We start from the raw sequence: 14,980 nt of genomic DNA, 5'->3' as shown, positions 1-14,980 counted from the left end.
GATAGATTGCTCGGCATAGCAAAGTCAGTGCCTAGCATAACTTGCCATCAATAAGACATATACTTACTAGTCTATCATCTTAAAGAAAGGTGGGAAGTATTTTACTCTGGAAATACATCCCAGGCCAGGTAGACAGACCAGGAAATACCCTATACCCTCCCATTCATGCCAACTTTATTCTCCATCAGCTAAAAAAAAAAAAAAAAAAAAAAATGCTTCCCTTACTATGCCCGCCCCCTCAGCTAGAGCAAGTAAACTCTCATACAGAGTGAAGTAATAATGACATATATGGAGGGGGTAAAGTTAACAATTCTTAAGCTGATAATATCAACTTTGGTTAGTTTCTTAGTTGGGGTTACTTTTGCTCTAATGAAATACCATGACCAAAGCAGCTTGGGGAGGAAAGGATTTATTCAGCTTATACATTCACATCACCAAGATGTCATCATAAAAAAAAAAGTGAGGCCGGGCAGTGGTGGCACACGCCTTTAATCCCAGCACTTGGGAGGCAGAGGCAGGCGGATTTCTGAGTTCGAGGCCAGCCTGGTCTACTGAGTGAGTTCCAGGACAGCCAAGGCTACACAGAGAAACCCTGTCTCGAAAAACAAAAAACAAACAAACAAACAAAAAAAAAAGTGAGGACAGGAACTCAAACAGGGCAGGAACCTGGAGGCAGGAGCTGATTCAGAAGCCGTGGAAGAGTCCTGCAAACAGGCTTGCTTACCATGGATTGTTCAGCCTGCTTTCTTACAGAATCCAGGACCAGGGATGGCACCAACCACAATAAGCTGGGCCCTTCTCCATCAGTCATTAATTAAGAAATTTCCCTACAAGCTTGCCTAGAGACCAATATTTTGGAAGCATTTTCTCAATTGAGGTTACCTCCTCCCGGATTATTCCACCTTATGTCAAGTGGACACAAAACTAGACAACAGATTTAGAGCTGATATCAGGAACACTATGTGAGGGAGGACTGTGATAACCAGTAGGGGAGTGCCTTAGAAGGCATGGGGTGTGTCCTGGGCATATTGCTGTATGTGACCCTGCCCTCACCATCTAGTGGGACATGTCCCTGATAGGACAATTTTACTGGACTCTCCTATAACCCTTTACTCTGTTGTTCTCCCAATGCAGTTATGTGCTAAATACATACACTTTGAAGCTGTGACACCACTGGGAAAGTGAACGGAGAAAAGAAAGTTAATTAAGCAAGACCACTTTCCTTAAGCTACTCCTCTGGTCTGTTCCTTCCTCCTTTCCTGTCCACGAAGGGCCACTCTGGAACCTACACTCTCAGCCTCTCTACGTTCTCTCCAGCAGGCAGGCAGACCCAGCCATAGGCCATCTACACTGGTTTTGTATAGAGATCTCTGGCATGGATCTTAGAGTGTACAGTGGGTAATGGGACCTTCTGACAGTGCCCTTTCAGACACGTCTCACCTCATCTTTCAGTTTTGGCCCTCCTCTTTTCCCACTGAACAGAGACTTCCATGGGCCCTGGAGATGGGTCAAGGGTCTCAGTATTGTTCCGTGCTTCCTCTGCCTGCTCTGCCTATAGTAGGACATTTCACTTTGACTCACCCAGTTCAAAACTTCGATCATTTATTCAGACAGGACAAGTGCCCAACGAAGAGTTGGACAAGCAAATTGACCATGTGAACAAGACTAGATGTGACACATTTAGACCGTTTACATTTTTTAAGGGCCTATTTACCTCTGACTATCACCGTTAATTGAATGTCCTCTATTTTGTTAAAGCCTGCCCCTTCACCACCCCTTTGCCAGCAGGAGGTCTTCACCCGTGACTGGTGCTGAGAATGGAGAGGCACACCAGCAGCGTGGGAAGGCTTGCTCCCAGCCTGGCTTATGCCCTGACACAAGGCTCCCTCCCTGCTGCTCTTTAAGGTGTCTGCTTATTCCATCCACATACAGATGAGGACATGGAGACAGGGAGCTGAGATGGCTGGTCCACAGACACTCAATCAGCAGCTAGAGGAACCCTAAGCATTCTCTCAAGTGTTCAGCCTCCAGGCTGCTTTGCCATATTATAGTTGAGCCACCAGATTACATCCATGTAGAGGAACAAGGTCTAACAACTTCGAAAGCAACTTCCCTATATTGGGAAAGACACAATACCCAGGTTAGTGAGACGGATCTACCCAAGAGAGGCTGGCTCCCAGCCATGGACTATAGAGACAAGTATCATGAAGCAGAATAAGGTCATTTCATAGGCTAGCTGCCTTCGAACTGTTTCTCTGATGAAAAGTAACTATGTATTCCAGCCTAGGGAGAGCATTGTTTTACAACTAGAAGTGCCTGTACCAAGAGCGTTTCTATAACCAATGTGTTACTGTATCTGTTACCTGGGAAATTTATCATTTCTTTATAAGGAAAGTGAGTTCTCTCTACTAGCAATTCTGAAACATTTGGTTGGTTTCTGTCAGTTGGACTCCTGTGCTATTAGAAGTTACCTGTCCTCCCATTTACCTGTCCACTGTACCCATTGGCCATCGTTTTGCCATTCCTCTCTGCCCTACTTCCCAGCTACGGCAAACAGCATCCTAGTCTTCGCTTCTGTGAGATTAGCTTTGTAGCGTGTATGTCTAAGTGAGGATGGTGGTACCTGTCTTTCCGAGTCCAACTCATTCCACTTAATATAAGGCCCTTCCTCACATTGCTGATCTGTGGTTGGCCAATGTGCAGATGTTGAGACCATGAATATGCAGAGCCAACTGTCCATCTTGCTTGCTAAAGGCATTTGCCTGCAGAGCTCTTTCCCACCTACTAAGGCCAATTGATGCCATGTGTAAAAACTCTGGAAACTGCAGCTGCCCTCTGGATTGACTGATAAACATGTAGAAAAAGCTCCACCCATTCTTATCACGATGAAGTCATTGATAACTCTTAACCATAGACTCCCAAGTAAGTCTGTCTTTGTAGCCCAAAGGCTTGACTCATCAGCTTTATTCAACCCTTGTCCATGGAAAGAAATGTCTTTTTCTTTCTAAAACAGTTTTTCCAAAGAGCCTGATTTCCTACACGAGGACTCCAGAGTTGAGACAGGACCATCACATGCCACCAAAATGTCCACTAACTAAGATAAGAAGATCAGGGAGATTTTGTGAAGTAGTAGTCATGGCAACCCTCCTTCCCTTATACCTTGTTGACATTCAGGCTTTTCTTGACCCTAAATATTATGTACCTTAGTATTCTCTCTCTCTCTGTCTCTGTCTCTGTCTCTGTCTCTGTCTCTGTCTCCATTCATTCAGTTTGCAGAAGGTCTTGCCTCACTCCATACCTGGTGAGCCCATAATATTTATACCTGGGGTAGTTTGAGGAAAGACTACATCCTTAGTCTCTCCCAACTCTGTGGAGCTTTCAACCAGTGACTTAGTTCTTATCAAAACGGGAACCTTTAAGATGGATTAAATTGCCTTTCAACACAATGAGTTTTGGGGTTCCCCTCAGAAAACACGATCACCCAGCACTGGGGATCATGGCAGAGCCACTGTGGTCTTGTGATGATGTCTTGGCACAGAGCCTTGGGAATGTGGTGTCTCATGGGAATCAGCCTGGGCTCTACTTAAGCAAGTCAGCATTCCAGCAGCAGTTTTGGGACATTCCAGGCCTCCGATACCTCACCCACATAATTCATTTTCAGATTGCAGCACAGATAGAAAAACAGCTTCTAGACCCAGGATTATCATGTAGTCACACAGTGAGGTTTCTTTATTGGGAGGGCCTCTTTTGAGGTACCTAGACTCAGGCCACAAACGGCTAGCATTTTTGTTGTGTAAGAAAAGTGTAGGGTGCAGTAACCCTTTACAAAAACTTGTAAATAAGTAACTGCGGGCCTTGTGTAAAGGGCAATAGACCTTGTGTTAGACTTATACTCTGTAGGCTGGCCTAGAAGAGTTGGCAGAGTTGGGACAAGCCATGCCCATCCCATGGTGCCCTTTAAGTATATTTGATTTCAACACCAGCTGTTTGTAAACATTTATAAGCAGAAAAATCACGTTTGAAAATGGCTACTACTCTAAATTTTCTTCAAAGAAGTCAGAAGCCTGGTTGAGCCAGCATTCCAGGATAGTACAGGCCCTCTGCAGAAGGCATGCCTTCTGCCACATCCTCTTCTCTCCCATCCAGGAGACTGCTCACTCAAGTGCCAGCTGTGTCTCCCAAGGCTATGAGGTTTACAGGTATCAAACCAAGAAGTGTACAAGCTCACAAGTGAATTCGGTGGGGAACTTTTAATGAAAACCTATGAAGAAGCTTAACCTAATCGAGCTAAGAAATTATTTGAGCAACAAGACACTATTTTAATTTTTTTTTTAAATTCATGCTATCCTCATAGGATATTTTCATAGGGCCCAGATGGTAAGTGTCCATCTAGGCTACAATGGGCACATCTAAGAATCCATGGGCTAAAACAGCAGGTTTGTCAGCTCTCTGCTTCACTTTAGATCGTATTGACACTTCCTGAGCTGTCCCAGGACAGGACAGAGCCTGCCCTTCCATACCAGGAACATAGTAATTTATTTATTTATTTATTTATTTACTCACTTACTTATTTACTTATTTTTCTGTAGAAAGAAAGAGAGACTAGCTTCATTGGCTGCCAGCTTTACCTTCCTGCTATCTAGGTTTTGCATCCTGCTATCTATAATAAGGGTAGAGGATCCACCTGGCACATGCTTAAGGACCCGAAGTCACACTGAGTCAGCACACTGAAGGGACCCCCCCCCCCCCCCCCCCCCCGCCACCAATCCTTGTACACGAGGCTGCAGCATCTGGAACTCTCAAGTTAAGGCCCAGGGTTTAAATACTAAGCCCCCCCCCCAACCCCCACCCCGAGTTCAGTGAAATCTAGGGCTCACTCAGCTCTTAAGGGGACTGCTTTTCCAACTGATCCCAAGTCTTGGGTGGCGGGAGTGGGGGGCTTAAGTCGGGCTGCATTTGGCAAAAGATGACTTCCTGTTTCTAAGAAAGAAAGGCTTATGAGGGTTTAGGAAAGGACTCCAGGAGCTTTTGGACTGCAAAAGGGCTCTTGCAAAACAACATTTGGATGATTTACGTGTAAATGAATCAGAAACATGTGGATTGAATTTCCTTGCGAATACAGATGGGTTTAAAAATTAACGGAAAAAGTGTTTGGCAAAATACTTTTGGGTTTTTCTTTTAATTGAATCTAAAATGTCAGGGGTTGGGGTAGAGAAGCCAGAGTAATGAATGTGGGGGGCACATGGCCTGGCCTCCCTCTGTCCATCTGTGCTAATGGGGTTCCTTTATTTTTAAGGTACATTTCCACACATGATGGTTTAGACAGAGGAAGGGAAGGAGGTCTGCTTTCCCTGTGCATGTATTAATCACTAACACGAATATTCACTTAAGTTTAGATTTGTCAATAAAAAGGGAAGAAAAGGCTTCTTTTTTTCTTTCCATGTTATCATTGGTAGCCAGAGACAGCCATGTCTTTGATTTTACACAGGCATCTCTCTGGTCTTGGTATATTTTCAAGCTACCTCCATGTCTTTCCTACAGCAAACCCTTACTTTCCACACCCTTTATGTTAAGTGTGCCCTATGGAATGGTGTCTATTTGATGTAGGGGCAAACACAGAGCAGAGAAATTTTAACAGTGCTTTCAGCTAGATCCAAGCAGCAGAAATGGTTGGTTCACAGGCAGAGGGAACCTGCCTTGGGGTTAGACCCAGGATCTCTACTTCTGTTCAAATGTCCACTAACTCTTGAGTGCTGCAGTTCATTTCATGTTCCAGCCAAGGAGGCTGAGGGTCAGGCAGACAATTAGCCATCTCAGGGGAATGCACTCCCAGTGAGCAGGCATGAGGCAGAATTTTCTGAACACTGCTATGCAGCTCCTAACTCCAAACTCTAAACTAAAAATTGGGTTGACTTAAAACAGGTCTTCCCTTCATAGGCTACATTTTTTTTTCTTCCTAGCAGCAATGCTCAGATCATTCCAGAAATCCTGAGAGTAGAAAAGGCATTCTACAGTTTCAAGCAAATATGCTCTCTCTTCCAACCCCGTGCTGCCTCCGGACTTTGCTCTCCCTGTGAACAATGCCTGCTGTGGCTGGCATATCCTTTTCCAGCTAGAGCTGAAGGGAAGGCCCTCAGATGGTTGCTCTGTTGCTTAATTTTCATGCTAATACAGAACATAAGGAGAGACTGTTTGCAGAAATTGTTGGCAGTGACAGCGGGCCATTTCTTTATTTTATATTTTGTATGTGATTGGGGGGGGGGGGGCAGAATGACAAACTGAAAATTCTCACTATTTTGCAAAGTCTGAGGCTGCAAGTTTCCCAATGGTATTCAAGCTATGCAACTTTCCAGCTATGTCTTAAAATTGAAGTCAGATTTGGAGGAATGTTTAGGATACCCTGTTAGAGACACATATACATGTATATAATTTTTAATAAGGTACATGTATATTTTATGACACAATTCATTCCTGAGAAGATGCAGGGACATCTGGTTAATATTCAATTACCATTGTCATATGTGGGTTGTTTTTTTTTTTTTTTTTTTTTTAATTATTGTGTCTCTCCTCCCTTGTGAAATGTTTGGATGCAAAACCGTTGACTTCTGTCTTTTCTCTTTGTAGCGATATCTGGCATGATTGTCCCTCCCATGTGAAAGAATTGCCTTGAAGAATTTTATTAATGAAGAGGTTGGATTCTGCTACGAAAGTAATCTGACATGAGTCCCAGAGTGGAACTTTTAACTCAGGCCTTTTTAAGAGGAATCACACAATAACTGCAGATTTTTAAACAAAATCACCGACCTTGCAAATACTGATATTGGAAAGGGGATCTGCCAGAGCAGGGTGTTGGTTAAAGTTGTACCCCCCAAGTATCTGGGGGATATATTTATTCTGTATTGATAAAAATCAAACCACGTTTTCTTTTTCTTTCTTTTTTTTTCTTAAGCTTAACTCTGCAACCATTTGTCTTTTATAAACCATTAGCTACACCCAAGGGCCACTATAAATAAGACTCCATGTTTTAATTTATGATGTTTTTAAAGCTATGTAAGGGGAGAATGAAGTGGTGATATTTACAAAAAAGCTAAAAAGGAAAAAAAAGAAAAACAGGGAAAAAATAAATTTAAAAAAAGAAAAAAAAAAAGCTTGTATGGGACAGAATAGGAATGCCAGTTAGATTTTTTAGAAAACTAAGGGTCGGCTTCTGCGCCTTAAAGCATATCAATGGTAGTTAGCTCAGACAGTGCATTTTCAATATCTAACTTAACAGGCCATCCCTTAGCAGTGCAAGCTTCCTTCTCTCTTTTGTATGGTTGTCTTAAGTAACTGTGTAAATAAGTGTAGCCTGGAAAGTTACCAAGCGACATACATGATCACATTTTCCCTTGTACTCAGAAAATCCAGTGCCTCTAGACAGATTGTTTAAAAACAAACAAAAACAAAACAAAACCCCCCTGGATCGTTAAACCCGATCTTATTCTTTTACTTAACGTCAACTTCTCCGGAAGCCAGCAGCCTGAGAGTGGAGTGGCTCATGTTCCGAGGGAGCGAGAATCTCCTTCAAGACTTCACGGGACAGGGTCCAGGCACAGAATTCCACATATGCCCTCCAGTTTACCAAGCCAAAATCTCGCTCGCACTCCACCATCAAGAGATCCAAGCTTACTCACGCTGGAATCCTAAATATTAACTCTCTATCCTATCTGGGATCAAAAACCCAAACAAAGCAAACCCACAAAGGCAAGTAGGTATGCTGTTCCGGGCTCCCAAATCACACAGGGGTCTGTACCTGCAAGACCCCGCATGGTTGGAAAGTTATAAATTCAGTCAACAGGTAAAGTGCTTTGGAGTTCAGTGTGAAAGGAAACTGGGAGAGAGGAAGGGAAGGTTGAGGCTTCAAACTCAGCTTTCTATGAGAAATTTTGCTTTCAACTGGGAAGTGTTCTTAAAGAATCCATAGCAAAGATTCAGCCAGCAAGGCTCTGAGGGGGCGTGTTCCTGCTGACCTTCTTTGCCCTTCTGTTTCTGTATGTAGTTATAAATACTGTAGATTTCTTTTGTGATTTTTTTTTTGCCAAAGTTGTTGTTTTATTTATACATTTTAATGTCTTAAGATGATTTTCGATCTCACACACGCAAAGAATTTTACTGCATACTTTGCAAAGAAATAAAAAGCGCACTACCTTTAGCTCGCACATACTTGCAAAGTTAATTCAAAGGCTTTCTGTTTGTTTGTTTTAATGGGGATTTTGTAAAATATCCATATAAATAATGTATTTATCTTTGGAATTTGTACATTGCTTTTCTCTCCTCCCTCCCATACCCCACCCCCAGTTTATTTTTGTGTGTGTGTTTGCTTTGTGAACAGTGCGCGCGAATAGTTTGGTCACCTATGGTTGTATTAGCTGTTTCAATGTGATTTTTTAAACAATTCATTTATAGGTATTTTTAGTATTGTTTTAAACCATGCTTCATTTTTTTTTTAATTTCCACCCAAAAGCCATTGTCTATTTTTGTATTATTTGTAAGTTAAGAAGTTTTTTCCAATATATGGCAAAAAAAAAATAGTAGCATATTATTCTTGTAGTATTTAGTTCTGTAGGTTTAAAAATAATGTATCCTTTGCTTTGGAAGCATACGAAAACGCTGTTTTACTCTATTAATATGCATGGAATCTCTCCCTTTGGAGTGACACATTTTGTGCATTAAATTTGGGGGAGAAACTTCATAGAGATCAATGAACATACTTTCTTTCTTAAGTCTGCTTGTATATTCTCTCTGTCTTTCACATAAATATAAACCAGCAGATTGGATGCCTTAACAATGCAAATCATATCCATTTCACCTGTACATTGTACTGTGCACCCCCCAACTGTCAGCCATCACTAACATTCTAAGAAAAAAAAAAAAAGAAGAAAAAAAAAAGAAATCGAAAAGCACAAAAGAACTGTTTTGTTACTTTAAGACAATGTTACTTTTTCTAGTAGAGCAAGTGACCGTTAACAATGCTGCGGCTGTGCATGCCCCGTATGGATTTCAGTGGTTTTCACTAGACTGTCAGAGTGCAGATTTTTATGGGATGGGGAGGGCAGGGGAGGGAAGTTGGGAGGGGGTGCTGGTAGGGGAGGGGAGGGAGGAAAGCCAATTTTTCATGGTGAGAAATAATAATAATGACGACTGATGATAATAATAATAATAATAAAAAGAAACTGGAAAAAAATATAAGCAAGGTTTAGCATTGCTTCTCCGTACTCAGAAAGGTTGTCTGAATTCGTGTGGTAAGCGCTGGCCTGAAGATGTCTAAGGTCTAAAGCCATATTTTGTCTGGTAAGCCAGACAACTGTCTGCAAAGGAACGAGCAGCGAGCTGGTGAGATGTCCTCCGGCTCAGACCCTGACAAAAGACGCCACCAATCTGTTAGCCATGTGCCGTGGTGAGAACTTTACTGGAAAGCCCAAAGAGCCTTTAAAAAGAAAACGTGTATCGATTGTGTTTTGTTGCTTCTGTTTGATGAGACGATGGAGAAGTAGTCTGGTTTTAGGAACCACTTTCTTCTGCACAAAATCTTATTTTCAAGTTCCTTTAAGATAAAGCCCCACCCCTGATCCCCCTAAATACAGAATATGGCTGTTAAAAGAAGATGAAGTAGAGAATTCAATTCAGATTTCAGTTTTGGGGAAAGAGCCCTGCCTCTGGATGACTGGATATGCAGATGCCACGCCCAGCCTCACCAAGTAGGATGCAGCTCTGTGAACTCATCTCTTAATCTACAAATCTTTCACCTTCTTATCAAACGTTTTCAATAGACACACAGTGTACTGTCCAATTGTTAGAGCACTTAACTACTGTAGAGATTGTTATAATTTCTTTTTTCTTTTTTTCTTTTTTCTTTCTCTCTCTCTCTCTTTTTTTTTTTTTTTGCAAAAATTCAAGCTGTAAAAACTTTTCATCTTTCACAATATTTAATTAAAGTTACTTCCTGTCTGTGATGACAGTTCCTAGTGGCGTATTCATTTCTCTCTATGGCAGAAGAGAAGAACAACATTAAATGAACTGCAAAAGGCCTGGGTTTGCTATCATTCAGGCCAGTGTTAACACCCAGAGAAAATTAGCCTAGGCCTGGGGCACCCACTTCCTTTCTTTGTCAGTCCCTCAGGGATCTGCTAATTTGGAATGCAAATGGAGAACGCACAGCGTACTGCTGCCCTCTGCTGGCATGAGCCAGGTGTGCACGTGCATGTGCTGGCCCACAGAGGCAAGAGCCCCCAGTCCTATTATGAGTGAACAGTGAGATTCCCCCATTATAGGTACTGGATTGGAAATCCAAGAACTGGTCATTCTAGTGAACACCATCCTCTGCACTGGAAGTCTGAGCTAAACTCTTCCTATGCAACTGCTAATTAATCCCAGTGAGCCTTCTGGCCAATTAATTATGTGCCCTGGTTTGCTGATGAGGCATGTGCGACTAGAGAACATATATATATATATATATATATTTAAATATATATATTTAAATTTGTGTGGATAATAGGTTTTTTTACTTTTTCTTGGTGGACAAAACCACATCTGTCTGGAATCAAACATTACAAGCACTCAGTATGCACACAAACTTCATAGGTCCCCAGAAGGTATACACACATCTGGGACCAGGTCATGTAAGTTCTGAGCATACATCATTCCATTGTACTTTCCATGTCTTCACTAATTTTGCAATAGTGGACACGACGAGGTTAATGATGCTTACAAAATGTCTCGATCAACAGAAACTCCATGGCCAGACCTAAGAGGGTGTCTCATAGCCACCAGCACATTCATTGGTAGGAGGCACTACTACTGCACTGCTCTGAAATACAGCCCAAGGTAAGGCCATGAAAGACTACCCTGTGTAAGCCAACAAGTACGGAAGCTGCTGTCCTGTCTTCAACAGAGAATCCTGCCCGATCAGTTTGGCCATCCCCCATTTTTTTTTCCTGTAAATTCTGTATCAGTTGCAGAAGATAAAACTGAACAAAAGGTTCAGGATGTCTTCAGGAGACACATGGATACAAGACAACCCACTTCCAAGTCACCCATGTCCACAATGCTTAAACTTCAAGAGGCAGGCATCTGCCAGAGCTCTACAGAATAAAAACAGATAACCACACTCTGAATTATTGGCTTAGCACTCCTTAAGGCCTACCTCTTGACAGTGTTCATTCATTCATTCATTTTTCATTTACTCATTCATTTGTTCCTTTAAACCTCAAGCATTTGCCATGCCTATGATTCTAGATGAGGAGAGGTGGATCCATTAGTAAGAACATTGGCATTGTTTCCACTCTTGGAGCTTACAATAGAAAAATTGACATAACCACCCCAACACACATAACGTCTAACAAGGGTAAAGAGGTGCGAGTCAAGAATGTTTTGAAAGTATAACGTCATGAGCTCAGATGTAATCTAAGGACTTTCTGGAAAAGTCTTCAAGAGAAAGTAGGAGTTGTGCTGAGGCAGAAAGGGTGAGCAGCTGAGGTGATTGAGCTTGACATAGGATAAAGGGCACCCAAGAGCAGAAAGGTTGTGTGAGTGACATGCCCAGATGTACACAGTGACTTTGTGGGACACAGCAAACTCCAATTCACAGCATATTCTGGGCACCTAGCATGGGTTTGGTGCATTAGATGCTAACGAGCCAGTCAGCTGAAGGTCCTTCATGCAGAGCCTCTGACAAACTAAAAAACTCACAGTCCCTGAATGTTCGCAAAGGCAATGCTGGATTAAAGAAATGCCACAACTCCTTGGGGTTAGGCAGACAGGCAGAGATTGTGGCTGGCTACAGCCACCAGCAAACACATGCTTTATCTGAAGTGACCATGTGGCCAGAGTAGCTCCTGACAATTGGCCCACACCAGAATGTACGGTCTTCACATCCTTTGTTCACTTTAGGACTTTGAGATGTGTTGCTAGATTCCCCACCCCCCCCCCCCCCAGCTTTGGAGTTGATGGTGTTTCATTTTATAAATGTTGGAATCCTGTCTAAAATCAATGATTCAAAAATTTAAGTGTTAGTGGTTTGAGAGATGGCTCAGCACTTAAGAGCACTGGCTATTCTTGTAGAGGACCCAGGTTTAGTTTCTAGCACTTACATGATGGATGATAACTGTATTTAGCACAGGATCTAGTTCCCTCTTCTGGCCTCCTCTGGTACTGCATATATTGGGTGCCTATACATGCATGTGACACTCATATATAAAAAATTTAAAAAAATATATTTTGGGGACTTCTGGCAAAAAGTCTAGGTTACTGAAAGTGTCACTTGAACAGTCCTCATGGTGTAATAGACAACTATGATCAATACCTTGAGACTTCAGTATGAGAAAAACCAAGTATTGAAACTAACAGCAATAGGGGGTTGGGAAAATGGGACTGTGTTCTCGTGGAAACCTGTTGGCTACAGACACCAGTCACTGTCCAAGACACAAGCCCACACTGAAAATCCTACTATGGACTCCTTTTGCTTTCCAGAAGACCCATCACAGAAAATTAATTCACTTTTACATGAAATTTCAAAGAAGTGAATTCTTTCCAACATGCTATGTTTGAAATCCCCAAATGATCACCTCCACACTCTCCCACACCATCAGTTGTTTATCTGACCAGCCTCCAAGTCCCACCCCATTGCAAGGGGAAAATCCAAACTTATTTGAACTCAGTTTGCTTCTGACCTTGACCTGCTCAAGACCTTCTGCTCCCTCTCAGGCAGATCTTTCTCCATGTCCTTCCACCATCTATGACCTGCCATCTCTGCTCTACTATATTCTCTTGTTGCCCATGTCACAGCCCACCTTTATTATCCTCATAAACAGTGGGGAGACTTCTATACTGCACACACGGATCTTAGAGGTGTCATCTATGTAGCTCCAAGAATGAGCTAGAGGGGACAGAGGGAAGCTGAGGAGCATCAGGAGGCCATTGTAGTGGTCCACTCAAGACATGAACAGCTTGGGCTAGGGAGAACAAAGGGAGAAATGGGAGTAAGAGACATAAAGGAACCATCATGGTTTGATGATTGATGTAAAATGCAAGTTAAGGGAGAACAAAAAAAAAAGTCAAAATAATAGTCATTGGTGTGTATTTCAGCACTGGGAATGGAACCTGGGACCTCACACATCCTAGGCATGGCCTTTACCACTGAGCTACAATGCCCAATTGAATGCTCAAGTCTTTGATAGAGATAGAGACAATTTCTCTTTAAGAAAAGGTTGGTCTCTCTGGCCTATTTCCTTGCTGTGGAGCTGGTCATTCAATTCTTCCTATGTCTTCAAATTCACTTTCTGGAACTAGAAATACTTTGTTTCTTTTTTTTTTTTTTCTCTTAAACCAAAGCATCAAGCAGTTTTATCTCGTTTTCCTGGAGATTTATGGTACGGTGGGACTCATTTTGATCTGCTTAGGATATATCCCCCCCACTCCCACACACCCACCAAAGGTAGAAATTTCACATTCTATATTAAGAAAAAGGGTTCTGAGCCCTGGAATTAATCCTAAGCTTGATCATTATGGACTTTCTGGAGCAAGCATCTAGCACTGAGAATGATACTATAAAGAAAATTTCATGCTCTACAAAGATGCAGGTGAATTGTCAATCAAAAGGAAGTCGCCCTGCCATAGATGGTTCATTCGATGACATGGATTGCTCTTTGAAAGTCAGGAGGGATAAATGGAAATCAAGCAATATAGCCAGGCCCTTATTGAAAGGTTTTACTTATGTGATATATTTTTATGGGAGCCTCTTTTGTGTTAAGTTCATAGACATGGTTAACGTTTTGACATGATATTGTCATGTACACAGTTCATACTCTATATTTTACACACACACACTAGTACAAAAATAATCTCATATTTTAAGGAAATTTTTGGTTTTGTGTAGGGCAACAATTTTGCTATTCTGGGGGATGTGTGACCCACCATGAACCACAGATTAGACACCTCTTCATGCTAAGAGGTAGGGATGGGATGCCATCATGTTGACTCACTTCCGTCTCTCATAGCTGCCTACGGGAGATACAGTGATGACTCAAACAGTCACAATGCACACTGTAACAAATACTACTGGATCCCAGCATGTCTGATTGAATCTGTGGTACCAAGTCTACACAGACTCTGCTAGCTCAATAGCCAAAATGAATTAAGCAGCAATCAAATGTCTTGTTTATATCCTCCAATGGCCATTAAAAAGAACCAAGTTCCGCTTCAATATCAACTAATGCTAATAATTAATTCTGATAATTAATTCTTTGTTATTGGTCCCCTCGCTCCCCATCTTTCTTTACTCCACATGGCAAAAGTCCTTATTCTGTTCTTTAGGCTTTTTTTTATTGCTAACTTCTTCCTTCTTCAATCTTTTTCACTGCTTAGATTTCCATGACATCCATTCTAGCAGGAAAGGTCTTTGCCTTTTAGCAGATCAAGGGGAGACACTGTGCTAATCAAACATGATCCCCTGTGGCAGGACAACAGAGGGAGTCTACCAGTATTCAATTTTTAATAACATTTGACCTATTCTGTCTGTCTATATTTATTTATTTATTTATCAACTTTTTTATTTCCTTTAATTTTTTTCTAGAACTTAATGGCTATTCTTTTCTCTGGTCCAATGATCTTGTTATTAAAGCATTCTTCTAATGGTAATTTAGCATAAATATCTCATAGTTATTAACCAAATTCAACTACATTGAAATATCAAATACTCTAGGCTTGTAAAAATTTACAAAATTTACTTTCCAAATTATTATTTTTATACTAGCAAAATATTGTGGGTGTATGGAGGGACCAGAGAGTTAGGATTTTTTTGTTCTTTGTTTTTTTTTTTGTTTTTTTTGTTTTTTTTTCCTGTTTGTTTTCTAAAGGGTGAGAGAGAGAAAGTGTGGGTATGGTGTGGGAATAGATGAGTGGGGAGGTATGAAAGAGGGTCTGGGAGAGATGAGGAATCAAGAAC

General features: G+C 41.6%; 1 protein-coding gene and 1 long non-coding RNA gene across 8 annotated transcripts in view; one reads left to right on the top strand and one right to left on the bottom strand.

Moving 5' to 3' along the window:
- Window positions 1-9,992, top strand: part of Ebf1 (EBF transcription factor 1) — a 387,708-nt gene extending 377,716 nt beyond the window's left edge. For all 7 annotated transcript variants that reach the window (XM_076937012.1, XM_034505153.2, XM_076937011.1 and 4 more), the window contains one exon: window positions 6,625-9,992. In XM_076937012.1, coding sequence (XP_076793127.1) covers window positions 6,625-6,656 — 32 coding nt within the window. In that variant the 3' untranslated portion in view covers window positions 6,657-9,992. The remainder of the gene's footprint in view (window positions 1-6,624) is intronic.
- The window catches only part of LOC143442827 (uncharacterized), a 58,617-nt gene that overhangs the window by 1,132 nt on the left and 42,505 nt on the right, over window positions 1-14,980 (bottom strand). The window lies entirely within an intron of this gene.

This window comes from Arvicanthis niloticus, chromosome 6, assembly GCF_011762505.2.
Source record: "Arvicanthis niloticus isolate mArvNil1 chromosome 6, mArvNil1.pat.X, whole genome shotgun sequence".
Classification (NCBI taxonomy): Eukaryota; Metazoa; Chordata; class Mammalia; order Rodentia; family Muridae; genus Arvicanthis; species Arvicanthis niloticus.
This window is presented reverse-complemented; position numbering and strand designations above follow the sequence as displayed.